This window comes from Pongo abelii, chromosome 15 (assembly GCF_028885655.2).
Source record: "Pongo abelii isolate AG06213 chromosome 15, NHGRI_mPonAbe1-v2.0_pri, whole genome shotgun sequence".
NCBI lineage: Eukaryota > Metazoa > Chordata > Mammalia > Primates > Hominidae > Pongo > Pongo abelii.
The window spans coordinates 62,904,137-62,922,820 of record NC_072000.2 but is presented as its reverse complement, the minus strand read 5'-3'; the positions used below and the strand labels follow the sequence as shown (position 1 = coordinate 62,922,820).

Here is an 18,684-nt window from a genome sequence, read left to right as displayed (position 1 = left end):
ATAGGGAGTTATTGTTTAATGGGCAAATGGTCTCAGTTCTGCAAGATAAAAAGAGTTCTGCAGATGGATGTCGGTGGTGGTTGCTCAACAACGTAAATATATTTAAAGTCACTAAATTGTACACCTAAAAATGACTAAATGATACTTTACTACAATTTTTTTTAAAAAAGAACAGATTTGTGGCATTTCCAGCTGTGATGATAATCAAAGACTTTTAAATTAGAGCTGGATGTCAAGGAAGTCGAGTCCCTAAAAAGTACACTGAGTGGTCTCTGTCAGACCCCAACAGAAATCCCCTAACATCCAAGACACTAGTATTGCCGTGTGAAGCTGAGGTAGGCAACACAGGGAATGGCCTTATTTTATTTTATTTTACTTTTATTTTATTTTACTTTTATTTTATTTTTCCTTTTTGTGGAAAACAGGTTCTTGTTATGTTGCCCAAGCTGGTCTTGAACTCCTGGTCTCAAGCTATCATTTTATACTGTTGGTCCTTTTTTTTCCATAATGTCATTTCATAAATGATTACTTCTTGGTAGTAGATATTTGAATAAACTTCATGTATTCCTTAATTTTTTATAATATTGTCAAAAAAAAAAAGTAAAGAGGCCCTTTGGGGAGAAAAAAAATGAGGAGTTCAGAAAATCAAAGACTGAACATTTCTGCTGGAAGTGACAGTTTGACTCAAAGGAGACAAAGGAGAGTTTGATCTTTTGTTTTTACTGAGACAGGATCTCACTCTGTGGCCCAGGCTGGAGTGCGCTGACACAATCTTGGCTCACTGCAACCTCTGCCTCCCAGGTTCAAGGGATTCCCATACCTCAGCCTCCCAAGTAGCTGGGATTACAGGTGCGTGCCACCACACCTGGGCTAATTTTTGTATTTTTAGTAGAGATGGGGTTTCACCATGTTGATCGGGATGGTCTCAAACTCCTGACCTCAAGTGATCCATTCGCCTTGGCCTCCCAAAGTGCTGGGATTCTAGGGGGAGCCACAGCGCCTGGCTAGAGTTTAATCTTATTTACATAAAATGTTAGATATAATTGTTAGGGGAAAGAAAGGAATGAACAAGTATGTGTAATGTTAGATCATTTACACATCAATTTCAAAACAACATAAATTTATTTAATGCTGCATAAGAATGTAGGCTTAATCCAGAATCTCTCATTCTGTGAAATAAATGCTAGGTAATTATATCCTCATATGGAAAAGATGTGAGGAACTTATTGAACTGTATATTGAGATAAAATTGAAAATGCAGCCTAATCACTCAGATTAAATATTGAGTGTTCCTTATAAATATGTTGCTAATTGATCAATATTGAACTTAAAGGTAATGGAAAGATGTTGAAACATAGCATAGCATATAGGAAAGATTTTTAATATCATATTTGGATAAATTCTGGAAAAAAGTAATCTGTAGTCCAATAAAATAGTATGTAGTTAAAAACGGGGAAAGGAAATTACAGTAGATACTGATTTAACCCCAGGGACAGAGAAATAAGATTGACTATGTAAATGGTGTAGGCCTCACAACGTTGTACGAATGGACACATTAAACTAATGACAGCCCATCAGTTGGCATCAAAAAGTCCAAATTATATGAAGGGCAATTTTGAGCTAGAGAGCACAAAAATAAACCCAAAGAAATTCTGCCTTGGTGATTACATTAAGACTCACATTGACAAGAGCCACCTGGGAAATCCTAGCTTAAATGAATAGATAAGAAAATAGGAATTACAGAGAATATACACAACATAAATGAGTGCAGGTATGAAACGAATGACATTTTTTTAAAAGCTTGTACATGAAGCTTAGTGGCATTCAAATCTGTCTTTAAAAATAACATTGAAGAGTGATAATTTGAAGTATATTGAAGAAGAGTTTTAAAAATTGCAACAATAACAAAAACTCTCTGTTCCTAAAGTCCAAAAGAATATCACTGAAAAAAAATCGCTGTCTCTACAGAAACGTCGATTTGTAAAGAATTATCTTTTTATTTGGTATGGAAAATATGAATGTTTGTAACTTATAAATTCTTGATTAAAGGGAGTTACTCAGCTCACCTATTTTTTAAAAGCGTAAGAAAAATCAAAACTATAACCTTCAAAATTTCAACAGAAGTGCAATTCTTAATTTAAAGCAATTATGTTCAGGAAAAGTAATTTTAAAATCCCAAGCAATAGAAAAGCAATGCCAAGCATTTATTTAAACAAGTTGTTTCAAATAAAATAACATAGCTGCTCTTGGCAAAATTATAAAAATAATTTGTTTAGGAAATAATGCAGAATTACATGAGGGAAGGAATTAATAAATCATCTGATACAGTATTTAATAAAACATTATCTAAAGTAAATTTAAATTAGCTTGGAAAAAACATTATCAAATAAATTTTAAAATAGCTAACTTATTTTTTAAACAAAGGAAATTGATAAATGGCTCAGTATCCAATTCAGACAATATATTTGGCACAAGGTCTATTCTCTCTGGTCCCAATAAAAATTTTGTAAATGACTTGGAATAGAGAGTGAACATTAGGTTATTGATATTAGTGGAAGTTCTGTTTTGAATAGGCAAAAATTGTGTTCAGATACACAAAGATGAAGGGATTGGATCTAATGCCGGAAAATTATAAACTAGAGTCAGCTTAGAAAAATGCAAGCTACCATAGTATGAGAAAAATCATTTGAAAGTAATTTAATTCCATGAGAAAATAAGGCAATTTGTAATGCCAAAGAGACTGTACAAGGAATAATAGACAGAATATTAAGTAACCACTTCAAGGGTGATAGGAATTAAAAGACAGCCAAAGCCTCCCAGTACCATTTCCATTTCTTATGGCAGTCTGCAATGAGTAGATGGAAATGATTAGATAAGGTGAGATTGACAGGCCTTACCTAACTACATGGCCTGACCACTTCCATCAATGCCAGCAGGAAGAGAAGTAGTAAAATAGCAGTACCCTGTGGTAACTGAACTCTGCCTGACCAACATCTGATTTTTTTACTTTAATTGAGGTGGGTAGAAATAGAAAATAAGGCTGGGAGTGGTGGCTCACACCTGTAATCCCAGCACTTTGAGAGGGTGAGGTGGGTGGATCACCTGAGGTCAGGAGTTTGAGACCAGCCTGACCAACAAGGGGAAACACCATCCCTACTAAAAATACAAAAATTAGCCGGGCGTGGTGGCAGGCACCTGTAGTCCCTGCTACTCAGGAAGCTGAGACAGAAGAATTGCTTGAACCCAGGAAGTGGAGGTTGCAGTGAGCCGAGATCGCACCACTACACTCCACCTTGCGTAATGGAGCGAGACTCCGTCTCAAAAAAAAAAAAGAAAAAAGAAAAGAAATAGAAAGTAAGTCTATTGCAACTGGGATGGAGCACCACATGGAGAGTCAGCAAATCTGCCACCAGCCAGCCCCCATCTCTTCCTTTGTACAACAAAGAGGATGAACTGTAACATCCATGATGTTCTTCCAGCTCCAGGGCTATATGGTGGCTTCTTGGATCCTTAGAAAATAAGCTACATTTAGAACAAAGAGCTTGTGGTGAGCTCATGAAGTATATACCACTCTTTGGTAGAAGAGGTTGAATATATAAGTGGATTCAAGAAAAGTGTTTTAACCTCTTCATGTTCTTATTAATAATTAACAGGTACCACGTATTTCCTGTTGCCAGGCCCTATGCTAAGTACTTTACATGGATTATCTCATTTACGGCTTAGAAAAATTCTTTGATATAGGTATGATTACCATCACCCCTTTACAGCCATTCACATGGATTCTCACAGAAACTGAAAAACTTGCCTAAGGTTGCACACCTAATGTAGGTAGTAACATTCCTGGACAATGTCTTCACCAGTCCTTGAGGAAAATAAGAGCAATGGCACTCAATAATACTGGTATATTAGTTGAATAAATAAAATGACAACTGGCTCATCCCACTCGCCCACTGCCCTTGGGGAAACAGCACAGTGAGGGCCACCACCTAATATCTGCTGAGGACGCTGCTCCATGCCAGGCACAGTACGAGGCACCTTACAAGTAGCCTATTTAATCCTCACAGCAACACAGGCAGATGGGTGTTGCTATTCTTATTTTAGAGAAACCAGTCTTTTATTCCTATGCTCTCATCTAGTCAGCTGCTCCAGAAATGTTGTGTCCAATATTGGTGGGTTCTTGATCTCGCTGACTTCAAGAATGAAGCCGTGGACCCTCGTGGTGAGTGTTACAGTTCTTAAAGATGGTGTGTCCGGAGTTTGTGCCTTCAGATATTCAGATGCGTCCAGAGTTTCTTCCTTCTGGTGGGTTCCTGGTCTCGCTGACTCCAGAAGTGAAGCTGCAGACCTTCGCGGTGAGTGTTACAGCTCTTAAAGGTGCTGCGTCTGGAGTTGTTCGTCCTTCCTGGTGGGTTCGTGGTCTCGCTGGCTTCAGGACTGAAGCTGCCGACCTTTGCAGTGAGTGTTACAGCTCATAAAGGCAGCACAGACCCAAAGAGTGAGCAGCAGCAAGATTTAGTGCAGTGGGCAAAATAACAAAGTTTCCATACTGCAGAAGAGTACCCCAGCAGGTTGCCGCCGCTGGTTCAGGCAGCCTGCTTTTATTCCCTTATCTGGCCCCACCCACATCCTGCTGATTGGTCCATTTTACAGAGGGCTCATTGGTCCGTTTTGACAGGGTGCTGATTGGTGCGTTTACAAACCTTTGGCTAGACACAGAGTGCTGATTGGTGCATTTACAAACCTCTAGTTAGACATAAAAGTTCTCCAAGTCCCCACCAGACTCAAGAGCCCAGCTGGCTTCACTTAGTGGATTCTGTGCTGGGGCCCCGGGCGGAGCTGCCCACCAGTCCTGCACGGTGCACCCGCACACCTCAGTGCTTGGGCTGTCCATGGGACCAGGTGCTGCGAAGCAGAGGGCTGCGCCCGTCAGGGAGGCAGGGTTCCACGTGGGAATCGGGCATGGTGGGCTGCAGGTTCCAAGCCCTGCCCTGCGGGGAGGCAGCTGAAGCCTGGCGAGAATTCAAGCGTGGCGCACGCGCCCTCGCAGTGTGCGCCCTGGCAGTGCGCACTCCAGCAGTGCGGGGGGACCTGGCGCGCCCTCCGCGGCTGCTGGCCCGGGTGCTAAGCCTCTCACTGTCTGGGGCTGGTGGTGCCGGCTGGCCGCTTGGAGTGCGGGGCCCGCCAAGCCTGGTTCCTGCCCGTGCCTCTCCCTCCACACTTCCCCGTAAGCACAGTGAGCCGGCTCTGGCCTCGACCAGCCCATAGAGGGGCTCCCACAGTGCAGCGGCAGGCTGAAGGGCTCCTCAGGCGTGGCCAGAGCGGACTCCGAGGCCGAGGAGGCACTGAGAGCGAGCGAGGGCTGCTAACACGTTGTCACCTCTCAATGTGACATTTGTAGCTGAGCCTGGAGTAGGAAGAGAGAGGAAACCCCAAACAGGAAGAAACCTATAAGGACATGCTTCAGTATCCCAGTCCCTTCTGGCTAAGTTATGGAGCATGTGATGAACTTGAATCACTTTTTAGTTGGACAGCCTTCAACTTCCTACCAACTTCGTGTTTGCATGTCAGTCTCTCTTTATTGGAAAGCCCTCATTTTGCATGGTCTTAGAGACAAAGGAAATCACCATCCACTACACCATGAATGCCAAAGGGATGAGGCTTCTCCCTCCCCTACCCCTGTGCAGCATTCTGGGGGAGGAAGGGCAGCCCTGAGTTAGGCTCAGCCAAGGGTACACCCTCCCAGAACTGTGGTCCTGAGTATGAGAGGAAAGCAGGGAATGGTTGTGGGTCACACTTCTCACAGGTATGCAGATGGAGTGTAGAGTGGCCTGTCTGCAGTGGGACCTGGGATGCTATGGTTCCATTGCCTGGGTTTTGAGTAGACATTGCTTCCTACTCTCCAAGCTTGTTCTTCAGCTTCCCATTGAAAATATCCTTATAACAAATTCCCTTTTTGTTTAAATTCATTAGAGCCAGTGTCTGTTGCTTGCAACCAAGAAGCCCAAATGGTACAGACTATAAGGGCAGAAAGTAAGGACAGGTATTCACAGAGCATTTAAAATCCATTCTTGTTTCAGTAGTCTCTGAGCTAACAGCTTCTGTCCTCCAGCTTCCTGGGCACCAAAGCATCACTCCCTGATCTGTTGGTGCAAATTCACAGCCTCACTCTCAAATTCCACAAATCCCTCGCCTCAGCTCCACTGCTTTTAAAGATACAGTAAGTATTCAAAGACATGGCATAACCATCAAATTCTGCAGTTTGTATATTTAGGTCACTTTGACAATTCACCTCCCAAAATGAAAACTTTTAGTGACAAAGTAATAAACGTTTGAAGTACTAGTGTAAATAATGAATGTATTGATGCAAAAGACAATGTTATACAGTATGCTTCCTAATTGTCCTGAATGTAAAATGATTGCTCACTATTGAGTTAAGTCATTAGGTTTCCCTTCCTTTTCTATTATTTTTCCCCACCCAGACACAGGCACACACTCACAAGTACATTCATACACACTCTCACACACACAAGTACACACCTTGCATTCTTTTTCACTCAGGCCAACAGAGAAAGACAAAGCCACTTCTCTGTGCTAACAGTAAATGCCTTTCTAAACAGAATGGAAGAAAGTTCTTTCAAACAGTTACACACTCTGGACTCCTATTACCTACATATTGGAGGAAAATCAGCTTTGGGCTATTCTGAACTTTCTGCACATAGGCCTCTGCCTATGTGGAGAAGCTGGATAAGAAGAATGACAAGCTCTGAAGTGAAGAGTTCATTGAGGTCCTCTGGGGAGGAGGTGAGGCCCACCATGAAGGGAGCTGGGAGAGCTCTGCAGGACATCCATGCAACCACTGGAGGATGGCGTCTGGAGGAGAACCCCAAGCTGCTGCAGTGGGGCAGCCACCTACCATGGCTTTTCACAGGCAAAGTGCAGCCTACACGTATGTAACGGAGAGAAGAGCAAAGGGTGGTAGGAAGAGTCCCAGGATAAAATCCCAGAAAGAAGTAATATGCAAAAAAATGTTCCCTAAACATATGAGAAATAAAAAATATAATATTTTTCTAAAAGCCTTTTTCCTAAGAATGTTGCTAGAGCATGAGCCCATGAAGAGTTTTAACTGGATTTTCTCTGACTGATATTCCATGGATTCTAATATTTGCCAATTAAACATGCTCCTATAAACAGAATACAGTGGCATTTTATTCTACCACGAACCAGACAATTGGATTTTTTAAAAATTCTGTTAATTACCTATTTGCACTATGCACATTTTTGCCTTCTTTTGCCTTGCACGTTTTGGCCGCAAGCCAGGATCTTTGCAAACCACATCACTAACATTCATTTTCATATTACTTGTTACAAAGTACTGTAGTATAGGCCTATTGAAAATCTGTTATAACCCAAAGTTAATAGTAGGTTCTGCTGATGTTTGGAGACCTAGGGAAAATTGGCTCAAATCTCCAGATTTCATGGCTTAGGGCAGTCCAGAGCCCAGCCTCGAGATTTCCTCAAACCCCTGAAGGGCCTAACTCTTGTGATGGTCTCCTGACCACCTGCTGCTGCAAGGCTGGCTATGGCTGTTCTATAATACATATACAGGAAACTCAGACCCTCCTTAGGCCCACCCATCCTTAGGCAGGAGCTCATCAGCACTGTCCTCCCTACTAAAGGAGTTTAAAGGGAGTTGGAGGGGGCATTTACATCTCAGAAATGCAAATAGAAAAATACGTATTACTACTGTTAAGTATATCTCAGTCCCTCTGTGTCCAGAATTGGTGGGTTCTTGGTCTCACTGACTTAAAGAATGAAGCCACGGACACTCGCAGTGAGTGTTACAGCTCTTAAAGGTGGTGTGTCTGGAGTTTGTTCCTTCTGATGTTCGGACGTGTTCTGAGTTTCTTCTTTCTGGCGGGCTTGTGGTCTCACTGGCTTCAGGAGTGAAGCTGCAGACCTTCGTGGTGAGTGGTATAGCTCTTAAGGCAGCACGTCTGGAGTTGTTCGTTCTTCCCATCTGGAGTTGTTCATTCCTCCCTGTGAGTTCGTGCTCTCACTGGCCTCAGGAGTGAAGCTGCAGACCTTCACGGTGAGTGTTACAGCTCATAAAGGCAGTGCGGACCCAAAGAGTGAGCAGCAGCAAGATTTATTGCAAAGAGTGAAAGAACAAAGCTTCCACAATGTCAAAGGGCACCCCAGTAGGTTGCCCCTGCTGGCTGGGGCAGTCTGCTTTTATTCCCTTATCCGGCCCCACCCACATCCTGCTGATGCGTCCATGTTTACAGAGAGCTGATTGGTCTATTTTACAGAGAGATGATTGGTCCGTTTTGACAGGGTGTTGATTTGTGTGTTTACAATCCCTGAGCTAGACACAAAAGTTCTCCAAGTCCCCACAGAGCACTGATTGGTGCATTTACAAACCTTGAGCTAGACACAGGGTGCTGATTGGTGTGTTTACAAACCTTGAGCTAGACACAGTGCTGATTGGTGTATTTACAAATCTTGAACTAGACACAGAGTGCTGATTGGTATATTTACAATCCTTTAGCTAGACATAAAGGTTCTCCAAGTCCCCACTATACTCTAGGAGTCCAGCTGGCTTCACCTAGTGGATCCTGCCCTGTAGCTGCAGGCAGAGCTGCCTGCCAGTCCCTTGCCATGTGCCCCGCGCTCCTCAGCCCTTGGGCGGTGGATGGGACCAGGCCCCGCGGAGCAGGGGGCGACACTTGTCCGGCGGCACAGGAGCCCACAGCTGTGAAGGGAGGCTCGGGCATGGCAGGCTGCAGGTCCGGAGCCCTGCCCTGCCGGGCATGGCAGGCTGCAGGTCCGGAGCCCTGCCCTGCCGGGAAGCAGCTGAGGCCCGGTGAAATTTCGAGCGCAGCGCTGGCGGGCAGCACTGCTGGGGAACCCAGCGCACCCTCCGCAGCTGCTGGCCCAGGTGCTAAGCTCCTCACTGCCCCAGGCTGGTGGCGCCAGCTGGCCGCTCCCAGTGGGTGGCCACGGAGCCCACGCCCACGCCCACCCGGAACTCACGCTGGCCCCCAAGCTCTGCCCTTCCCGCCCGCGCCTCTTCCTCCACATGTCCCTGCAAGCACAGGGAGCGGGCTCCGACCTCAGCCAACCCAGAGTGGGGCTCCCATAGTGCAGCGGCGGGCTGAAGGCCTCCTCAAACACGGCCAGAGTGGGCGCCCAGGCCGAGGAGGCGCTGAGAGTGAGAGGGGGCTGCCAGCACGCTGTCACCTCTCACCTCCACCTCCAGAGTACCATGGGTTCCTCACTCCACAATCCCAGCCTCAGGGCCCTCTGCTTCGTGCTTCCCTCCCCACCCTGTCTAGAGCCCTTGCTCTCTTAGTTTTGTGCGGAGCTGCCTTGCCATCCTTAATGGGGCATTGGAACCAGCCTACTCCACGTCCTAGTGTCTCGCCTGCCCATAACTATCTTTATCAATGTTGTGCACCTTTTCACAACAAAGTTACCTTGCAAAGAGGAGCTCTTGGTGGCAGTCATTAAAAGAAAAAGCTTTGCTTCCCTTATTAAAGGGAAGAAACGAAGATAGAAAATGGTAGAAAAGGAAAGGGAGCTGATTGAAGGGAGTTTGGGTGCTCCTGTTTGCCATCCCAGAGGTAGAGTAGCGTGTGGCCTATACTCACAAAGAGCCTGATCAACCAGGACGTGAAACAACTTTTAATTGAGACTCAGACCCTCAAGTCTCACTCTAACCCAAGGTGCCCAATCCAAAGCCATAACCTTGTGCCCAATGACCTGCTTTTTTTTTTTTTTTAAGTAAGAGAGGTGAGGCCCTCGTTTTTTGCTCTGCCTATTTTAATCCCTGATTTTCTATGAGTGCTACACAAGCTGTTTCTCTTCTGATACTGCAAACAGACCACCTTACAGTCATGCACCACATAACGTTTCAGTCAACAATGGACCACAAGTGGTCCCATATGATTATAATACCATATTTTTACTGTGCTTTTTGTATGCTTAGATTTGTTTAGATACACAAATGCTCACCATTGTGTCATAATTGCCTATAGTATTCAGTATAGTAACATCCTGTACAGGTTTGTAGCCTAGGAGCAATAGGTCATGCCCTATAGTCTAGGTGTGCAGGAGGCTAAACCATCTAGGTTTGTGTAAGTACGCCCTACAATAATTGCACAAGGACAAAATCACCTAATGAAGCATTTCTCAGAACACAGCCCCATCGTTAAGCAACATATCATTCTGTTTGTCAGAAATGATTCTATTTGTCTATTTGAAGAATAATTTTGAAAAGTACCAGGCATTACAGAAAGGATTTATCAAGAAATGAAAAATGGTAAATATCTGTTGAAAAATAGAGAGAGTGTGCACAAGATGGGAATCACCTAAACAGAAGATAATGTCCTCAAAACAATAGCATCCCTGCTTCAAATAGCAACGCACTGCCTTCTAATTTCAATTTGATGTGTGCAGAATTCCTTCTTTTCCAGTGCCAAATCCTGAATGAAACATGCAATAAAAATCACTGCCTGAAACATGGTGATAGCATTTAATCCTCTGGCAACACATTAGAAAGGCTTTCAGCTTTAAACCAAGAACTGCCACACTGCAGCCTTGCTCATGAAATTATTTACTCGTGCCTTGGTTTATAAAGTCCTTTTTTATAAGCTTTCTACCGGCTAATAATGGGCTGGAGCAACTATGTTCTCAGCCTGACAGATTCCACGTTTATGAGCCTGGAAGTCCGATGCCTGGCATAGAGTTGCTGCCTGGAGGGAGTTGTGCCGTCTGGCTGAGCAGGTTTCAGTGTCAGGAAACTGCAGGAACCACTGGTTGGGACACCACTATGACCGGAGAGATGACACATGGGGAGGCTTGGAGGGAGGAAAGTGAGATGGAGCACTCAGAGGCTTCTGGCAATTGTGGCCCAGATGTCTAGGGTACAGAGTGCAAAAAAGGGAGAAGAGAACTCACAGGACATGGGATAAATCTCTCTGCCAACCAAATATGAGTGATCATTAATTAGTGTCAGCAACAGGGCTGACTCCTCTTCTGTGAATATGAAAAAGGGTGGGGAAGAGGATATTGGTTTGATGTTCAAATTAAAAGTAAAAGCAGATTACAAAGAAAAAAAATATATACTTAAGAGACAAAACTGACTTGAAGCACTTTAATATATATTTACATTCAATTTATCTCTAAGGAAAGGTAAAGCTACAGTGGGGATAAAAACTTATTACAGCCCATTCTAATTGTGATTAAAGTAGGACTGATAGTTCATAATCTTGACTAGGTTAACCCTGACCTTCTTACTTGGTAAATTCCTGCTGTTAAGAATTAGCATGATAGGACCGGGCACCGTGGCTCACGCCTGTAATCCTAGCACTTTGGGAGGCTGAGGCAGGTGGATCATGAGGTCAGGAGTTCCAGACCAGCCTGGCCAAGATGGTGAAACCCTGTCTCTACTGAAAATAAAAATTAAAAAAATTAGCTGGGCATGGTGGCAGGCGCCTGTAATCCCAGCTACTCGGAAGGCTGAGGCAGGAGAATGGCTTGAACCCGGGAGGCGGAGGTTGCAGTGAGCCAAGATCGCGCCATTGCACTCCAGCCTGGGTGACAGAGTGAGACGCCATCTCAAAAAAAAAAAAAAAAAAAGAGCATGATAGCACATAACCTCTTTCTCAGCATTTATCACAGTTAAAAACTGTGTGTGTATGTGTTTGTGTGTGTGTGTGTGTGTGTGTATACTCCATGAGGACTCCATGAGGACTCCATGAGGGACTAATTTTTTCCCCCTTCAGGTAGTACCTACAAAGAACCTAACACTTCCTACTTTCCTACTAGAAAAATATTGTGAATGCAATACAATTAAATATATTTTTAAAATATTTTAATTCAGACTTTCCACTAAATATTGGTTACAATAAATGACAGCAAAAGGTGCAACAAATCACCAAAATAATAATAGTAACAACTTACAGGAAGGAAAAAATAGTATTCTGGTAAAATATCAACAACCACGGACAATGTTAAGATCCCTTTGCTTTTATTAACATTAAAATGATTTTTAAAAATAGTAAATCTCAAAACTCCCTAACGGTATGGTTATATAATTGTAAATACCTTAACATATTATCCAATGAGCTATCTTTTCACAAGAATTAAACCAGTTTTAAACTCCTTGATCTTTATTGCCAAAGAAAATATATTGCTTTTCTCTGTCTGAGTCTTTATGTGCATATAAACCACCTTTCCCTCAGCGAATGCCTCCATTCTCCTTGGGTCATTTTGCTTCAGCCCACTGGTCTTTCGGCTGTTTGATCAACCTCAGCCTGGTCCCACCTCAGAGCATTTGCACTTGCTGTCCCTGCTTTGCAGAGCTTGTCCCTTCTCTTCATTCTTGTCCCTCCAGAAAGGCTTTTCTTGACCACTCCAATGATGCCCATGCCTACTTACTTCCTAGCACACTAACTTGTTTTATTTGCTTTCTGGCACTTATCCTCATCTAAAATTATCTTATTTGTGGGCTCAGTTGTTTGTAGACCTATTTCAGTGCTCCCTTACAAGAATGTAATGTTCTTCAGAGCAGGGGACTACATCTGTCTTGTCATGTTCACAGCCCGAGTGCCTAGCATGATACCTGGTATGTAGTAGGTACTCAATAAATTTTAGTGAATGAATGGATGAACAGAAAAACAGATGAGGGAGTAAATGAATCATCTTTGCTATGTAATATCAAGACAGCTTGATAACATATTCTTAATGGGGTGAGATAATAGCCTGTAAAGTTGGCTATTAAAAGTATCTAATGTCAGCTGAGTTGTCCAGCTGTCTAGGAACTTAATACCTCAGGTTAGCATTTATAATGTGCATGAATTTCTTTATTTGGTTCCACAACTATCCCATAAGCATACAGGGAAAGGACGGATGCAGGATCACTTATGTTTTTACAGATGAAGAAACTGAGTTCAGAGAGGTTAAATTATTTTCCCAAGCCACACATGTAACAGGCAACCAGACTAGGTCTCCAGCCTAGCTTTTTATAGCTTCCCTGCTACCCCAGCCAGTGTTTGTTTAATTTCCAAACAAATCATTCATTATTTATTTATTCTTTCAATTAAGTTAGATTGAGCATTTATGATTGTAAAGGACTCTCTCACGCACTATGCACACATAAAGACATGCAGACAACAATGTTTTTCTCTGGAAGAACAAAGTGCACAAATGACTCATCAATCTAAATATATCTTAGCTAAGAGTCTAATTAGCAGGAAAACCTCAATGTTACAAAGGTAGGAAACCTGTCTTGTGTAATAGTGGGATGGGCCTCCAGGAAAATGACATTGTAGCTCTCCCTGCAAAGGTGGATAGAATTTCAATAAGGGAAAAGAAGAGAGGTGACTTTCTAAGAAAAGGGAATAAAATGAAACAAGGAAAACGACTTGTTTTCAAAATCTAGTATGGAGTTAATTGAAGGAAGTGTTTGAATAGAAGGGAAACATTACAGATAAGACTAAAATTGATGTTAAATGACTATTGCTGTTTTTTGCCTTTAACATATCAGAATGGGTTCTTTTGACCCCTGCAAAATGCTAAAGCAGTTGCCATAGAAATACAGTAGTCATATGCCATAGAGGAAGCTAGGCATCTCAGCTGGTGACAGGACCAAGAAAATGTACATTAATGCCTCAAGGTTCAAAATTTTCAAATTAAGAGAGGTTTATGGTCAAATTTATTAATGTTTAAAGTTTGAAATTAATGTTTACAGTTTGAAATCTTTAATGTTTAAAGTTGAAATTTAATGAATTAAATGCTTGGTAAGAAATATCTACTTATGGTTGAATATGTATTTGCACCCAGAGAACATTAATTTAACTTTCATGAAAGTAGAAAGCTAGAAAAATACTTAAATTTTCTTGAAAAAAATGTAATAACAAGGAATATTTCTATGATTATCATTTAGTTAGTAAGACCTCATGTCTATACATCTAAATAGATCCATAGAGATATAGGGGCATTAATAAACAATGAGGGATTAATAGTAGTGATAATAATTATCTGAGAAACAACAGTGATTATTGTTCAGCTTCTTGAGCACCTAATACATGCCAGTTAACTTATACATATTATTTCTTATACATTGAGGTTTTCCTGCTAATTAGACTCTTAGCTCAGATATATTTAGCATTATTTCTAATGCTCACAAAGACTCTATAGGCTAGATAATATTATCCCATTTCATAGGTGAAAAACTGAGGCTTATAGGGATTAAGAAATTCACCAAAATCACTCCAATGGTAAATAGAGACACTGAGCTTGGACCCATATTTAACCCACCACAATTCTTTTTTGCCTACTGTGCTGCCTCTGGAACACTGCGAAGCATCTAATGGGCCTTGGTAAGGCTTTCTTTCCTTTGTCTGGAATAATGGTTCATAAATATTATTCAGAAAAAGCTCAAATAATGTACCATTTACGGGATGAAATTTAAGAGCTCTAACAAAGGAATTAAAGAAAATAATACCGCTGACTTTGCCATCGGCGGGGCCGTCATGGGAGCGCAGCGGGATGTGCCCCGGAGCTGCAGCTTAAGGCCCTCAGGTCTCTGGAGGTGTCGTGGAGGAACCTAGCTCCTGCCATCCTCTTCCCCCAGTTTGCCACTTCCAGCAGCCTTAGCCCATGAGGAGGATGTGAACGGGACTGAGTCAGGAGCTCCCCGGAAGCATGGAGACCGTAGTGATTGTTGCCATAGGTGTCCTGGCCACCATCTTTCTGGCTTCGTTTGCAGCCTTGGTGCTGGTTTGCAGGCAGCGCTACTACCAGCCCCAAGACCTGCGGCAGCGCTATGATTCTAAGCCCATTGTGGACCTCATCGGTGCCATGGTGACCCAGTCTGGGCCCTCTGAGTTAGAACTGGATGATGTTGTTATCATCAACCCCCACATTGAGGCCATTCTGGAGAACAAAGACTGGATCAAAGATGCCTCGGGTCTCATGTCCCACTGCATTGCCATCTTGAAGATTTGTCACACTCTGACAGAGAAGCTTGTTGCCATGACAATGGGCTCTGGGGCCAAGATGAAGACTTCAGCCATTGTCAGCGACATCATTGTGGTGGCCAAGAGGAACAGCCCCAGGGTAGATGATGTTGTGAAGTCGATGTACCCTCCGTTGGACCCCAAGCTCCTGGACACAGGGACGACTGCCCTGCTCCTGTCTGTCAGTCACCTGGTGCTGGTGACAAGGAATGCCTTCCATCTGACGGGGGGCCTGGAGTGGATTGACCGGTCACTGTCAGCTGCTGAGGAGCATTTGAAAGTCCTTTGAGAAGCAGCCCTAGCTTTTGAGCCAGATAAAGGCCTCCCAGGCCCCGAAGGCTTCCTGCAGGAGCAGTCTGCAATTTAGCGCCTACGGACCAGCAGCTAGTACTGAAGACCCCTGCCGCCATCACTGGGTAGCTCAGATTAGCCTTCCACTTTTTCCTGTAGAATTAGTTGTTCTCCACGGCTCAAGAGTTCAGCTGTGTGTGCATAGTAAAGCAGGAGATCTCTGTCAGTTTGTGCCTCTGTTGCAATTGCAAATTGTGGCTTATGAGTGGCAGTCTAATACTACAGTTAGAGGAGATGCCATTCACTCTGCACAGAGGAGCATTGAAAACTGGTGGACTTTCAGCTTCATTTAGCTCCTAGTGTTTTCAAGAAAACTGAACCACCATCTAAGAAATCAAGAGGTTTCACATTAAAATTAGAATTTCTGGCCTCTCTTGATCAGTCAGAACGTATGGCAATTCTGATCTGCTTTTCAGAAAAGGAAATCAATTGAAGCTAAATAGGGGTTGCTCCTTTTGGCAAGACTTGTACTCTCTCGCCTGTCCTATTTCATTTATTTGTATTATCTGCCTGGTCCCTGAGACGTTTGAGTCTGTCCTCCCCCTTACAGGTCTGGGTTTGAAGCTGAGAACTACAAAGTTGATTATTTCTTTTTTATCATTATGCCTGCAATTTTACCTAGCTACCACTAGGTGGATAGTAAATTTATACTTACGTTTCCAAAAAAAAGAAAAAAGAAAAATAATACCATGCAATACAAAGCTTGTGCAAGCAAGCAAACAAAGAGATTTTAAAAATCATTCTTAGTTGATGGGCGATTTGATAGTCATTTATACCTGGCACTGGTATAAATGAGAAAATAGATGCCCAGTTGTATTATGATTTAATTATTTTATTCTACTATTATCACCACTATAAAAGCAACGTAGTTTCAATATGACCAAACCAAGATGAATAAATTACTCAATAGTCATCATTAGTAGAGGGAAAATATATTAACTGATATAAATTATTAAATGCCAAGACAGCAAGTCTGAAAAATTTAATAAGGAGTATAACCGTTTCTTCTTGAAGATTCTTCACAATAGAGAATCAAGACTATGTAATTTTCAGTTCATTGCAATTAGCTTTAGGACACCTTTAAAACCTAAAATGAATATTTTGTGGGTAGTAGAATTCATTTCAATAAAGCCTCCTTCAGTATAATTCATTTCAATAAAGCATCCTTCATTTACATGTTATTCGGATACCAATTGGGCAGGACCTTCCTGGGAGGCAATGCAGCCTGGTTGTTAAGAAGACAGACTTGAGTTCCCATTCATCCCCATCAGTTACTAGCTGTCTTAGCACACAGTAGATAACTTTCTAAGCCTTAGTTTTTTCATCTGTATGAAAATGATAATAACAGAATCTACCCCAATGGAATTGTTGTAAGGATCAGGGAAGAGAATACAAGTGAAGCTCTTATTTCAGTGCCTGGCCAGAATGAATCTTCAATAAATATTTGTGGTTGCTCTTTTCATTATGGAAAGGCAGAACGATATAGCAGAAAGCACATAAGATTTGGATTCAGACAGACCTTGGATAGGATTAAAAAGGCCCTATTCAGTTACTTACTACTTATGGAACTAAGCAAATGCGGAACTGTTGTCCAGGAATGGAAACTTAGAAAGGCTGAACTCTTTCTTGGAGGGGGAGAAAAGTAAAACCAGGATGGATCTTGGGGAAGGGAAGTAGATTTTTTTATAGGAAAGACATAATAATGTACAAGTTATCCTATTAAATCTTTTTTTTTTTTTTTTTTTTTTTAGAGACGGAGTCTCACTCTGTCACCCAGGCTGGAGTGCAGTGGCATGATCTCGGCTCACTGCAACCTCCACCTCCCGGGTTCACCCACCATTCTCCTGCCTCAGCCTCCCGAGTAGCTGAGACTACAGGCGCACTCCACCACGCCCGGCTAATTTTTGTATTTTTAGTAGAGACGGGGTTTCACCGTGTTAGCCAGGATGGTCTCAATCTCCGGACCTCGTGATCCACCTGCCTCAGCCTCCCAAAGTGCTGGGATTACAGGCGTGAGCCACCGCGCCCAGCCCATATTAAATCTTGAAACTTGACCAAAATATTCCATTTTTGAACAGAAATAGAAAGATTGTAGGCGACATACAGCAGGAAGCTGGCAGAAAAAAAAAAGATTTTGGATCTATACAGCTAGAATGCACCATTGAGAATTACATTCAGTTGTTTGAATCGCTGATGCTATGAATATGCTCCACAACCTCAATAAGCTTAGAAAGAATGCAGGTCAAAAATCTATGCCAGTCCTCAAGTCCCAACTCCCAATTTTGAGACCATCTAAAGAGAGAATGATACATATCTGCACACATCATGGGTTGCATCACAGGAGAGGGATCCTGCGCTGAGGAAGCCCACAATTTTCACAATGGATAGCATCAGCATATCTGCCTTTTTCTTCAGAGAAAGATACTATCTTTATTAGATTAGATTCAAAGCATGCCTGCCCTTTGCTCAAGAGGGAGGCAGTAACTTCAGGCTTATCTCTAAACACATATTCTTGAAAAGACAACATATCTACTATCTGTAGGCAGTGTCTTTGCTCACAAGATATGCAGAAACATGAGAGACCCATAGAAAATCGTCACCCACCAATGTAACAAGACAATGTATACAAAAGTTTCTCAAGTCATCCTTTTCGGAAAGAAAATGCCATGCAAAAAAAAAACCAAACAAACAAACAAAAAAAACTCTTAAGATTGTGCAACCTGTATATCAAGGCTTCATTTTCCCCACCATAACTTGCCATTGCCTGAAGCTAGGCTGATCACTGTGGGAGCCAGCACTAACAATTTACTGAATGTCAGCTTCCCCAAGCCAGAAAATGCCCTTTCTGATCTGCCAGATGGTTTGGGGCCTGATGCTTGGCATCCTCACAGCTGCTGCAGTCGTGTTCCTTGGAGTGGGTGAGTGATACCTTGGATAACGAAAAATGACTGGTAATTTCTTTTACCTGAACCCTATTCTCTATCAACATGCTGTGAAGAATCAGAAGTCTGCCTATTTCCAACTCACTCTACAATTGAGCCATTGTAGTGGAAAAAGCATCACAGTTCTGACTGGGAGTTTCCCTGGGAAACCCTGGCTTGTAGGATTCCAGAGAGATGACAGCAGGAACTAGGAAGAAGAGGCAGATCTTGCAACCTGCCCTGCTGCTCCTTGCTTGGAAGTAGAAGGTTGCCAGACAAGGATGGTCTGTGGCTAAACTGTCCTACAGGATTCCTGTTTCAAAGCCCTTCCCTTTTTCAAGGGGCCTCCTTCCCTTACTACATTCTGCAGTCTATCTCTTCAGGATCCA

General features: G+C 42.8%; 1 protein-coding gene across 1 annotated transcript; it reads left to right on the top strand.

The window, feature by feature from the left end:
- The first annotated feature begins 14,709 nt into the window (after nucleotides 1-14,709).
- LOC100438539 (transmembrane protein 98-like) lies at nucleotides 14,710-16,520 on the top strand. Its single transcript, XM_054530693.1, has one exon. The coding sequence runs from the start codon at nucleotides 14,710-14,712 to the stop codon at nucleotides 15,310-15,312; it is 603 nt and encodes a 200-aa protein (XP_054386668.1). The 3' UTR covers nucleotides 15,313-16,520.
- The last annotated feature ends 2,164 nt before the right edge of the window (nucleotides 16,521-18,684 follow it).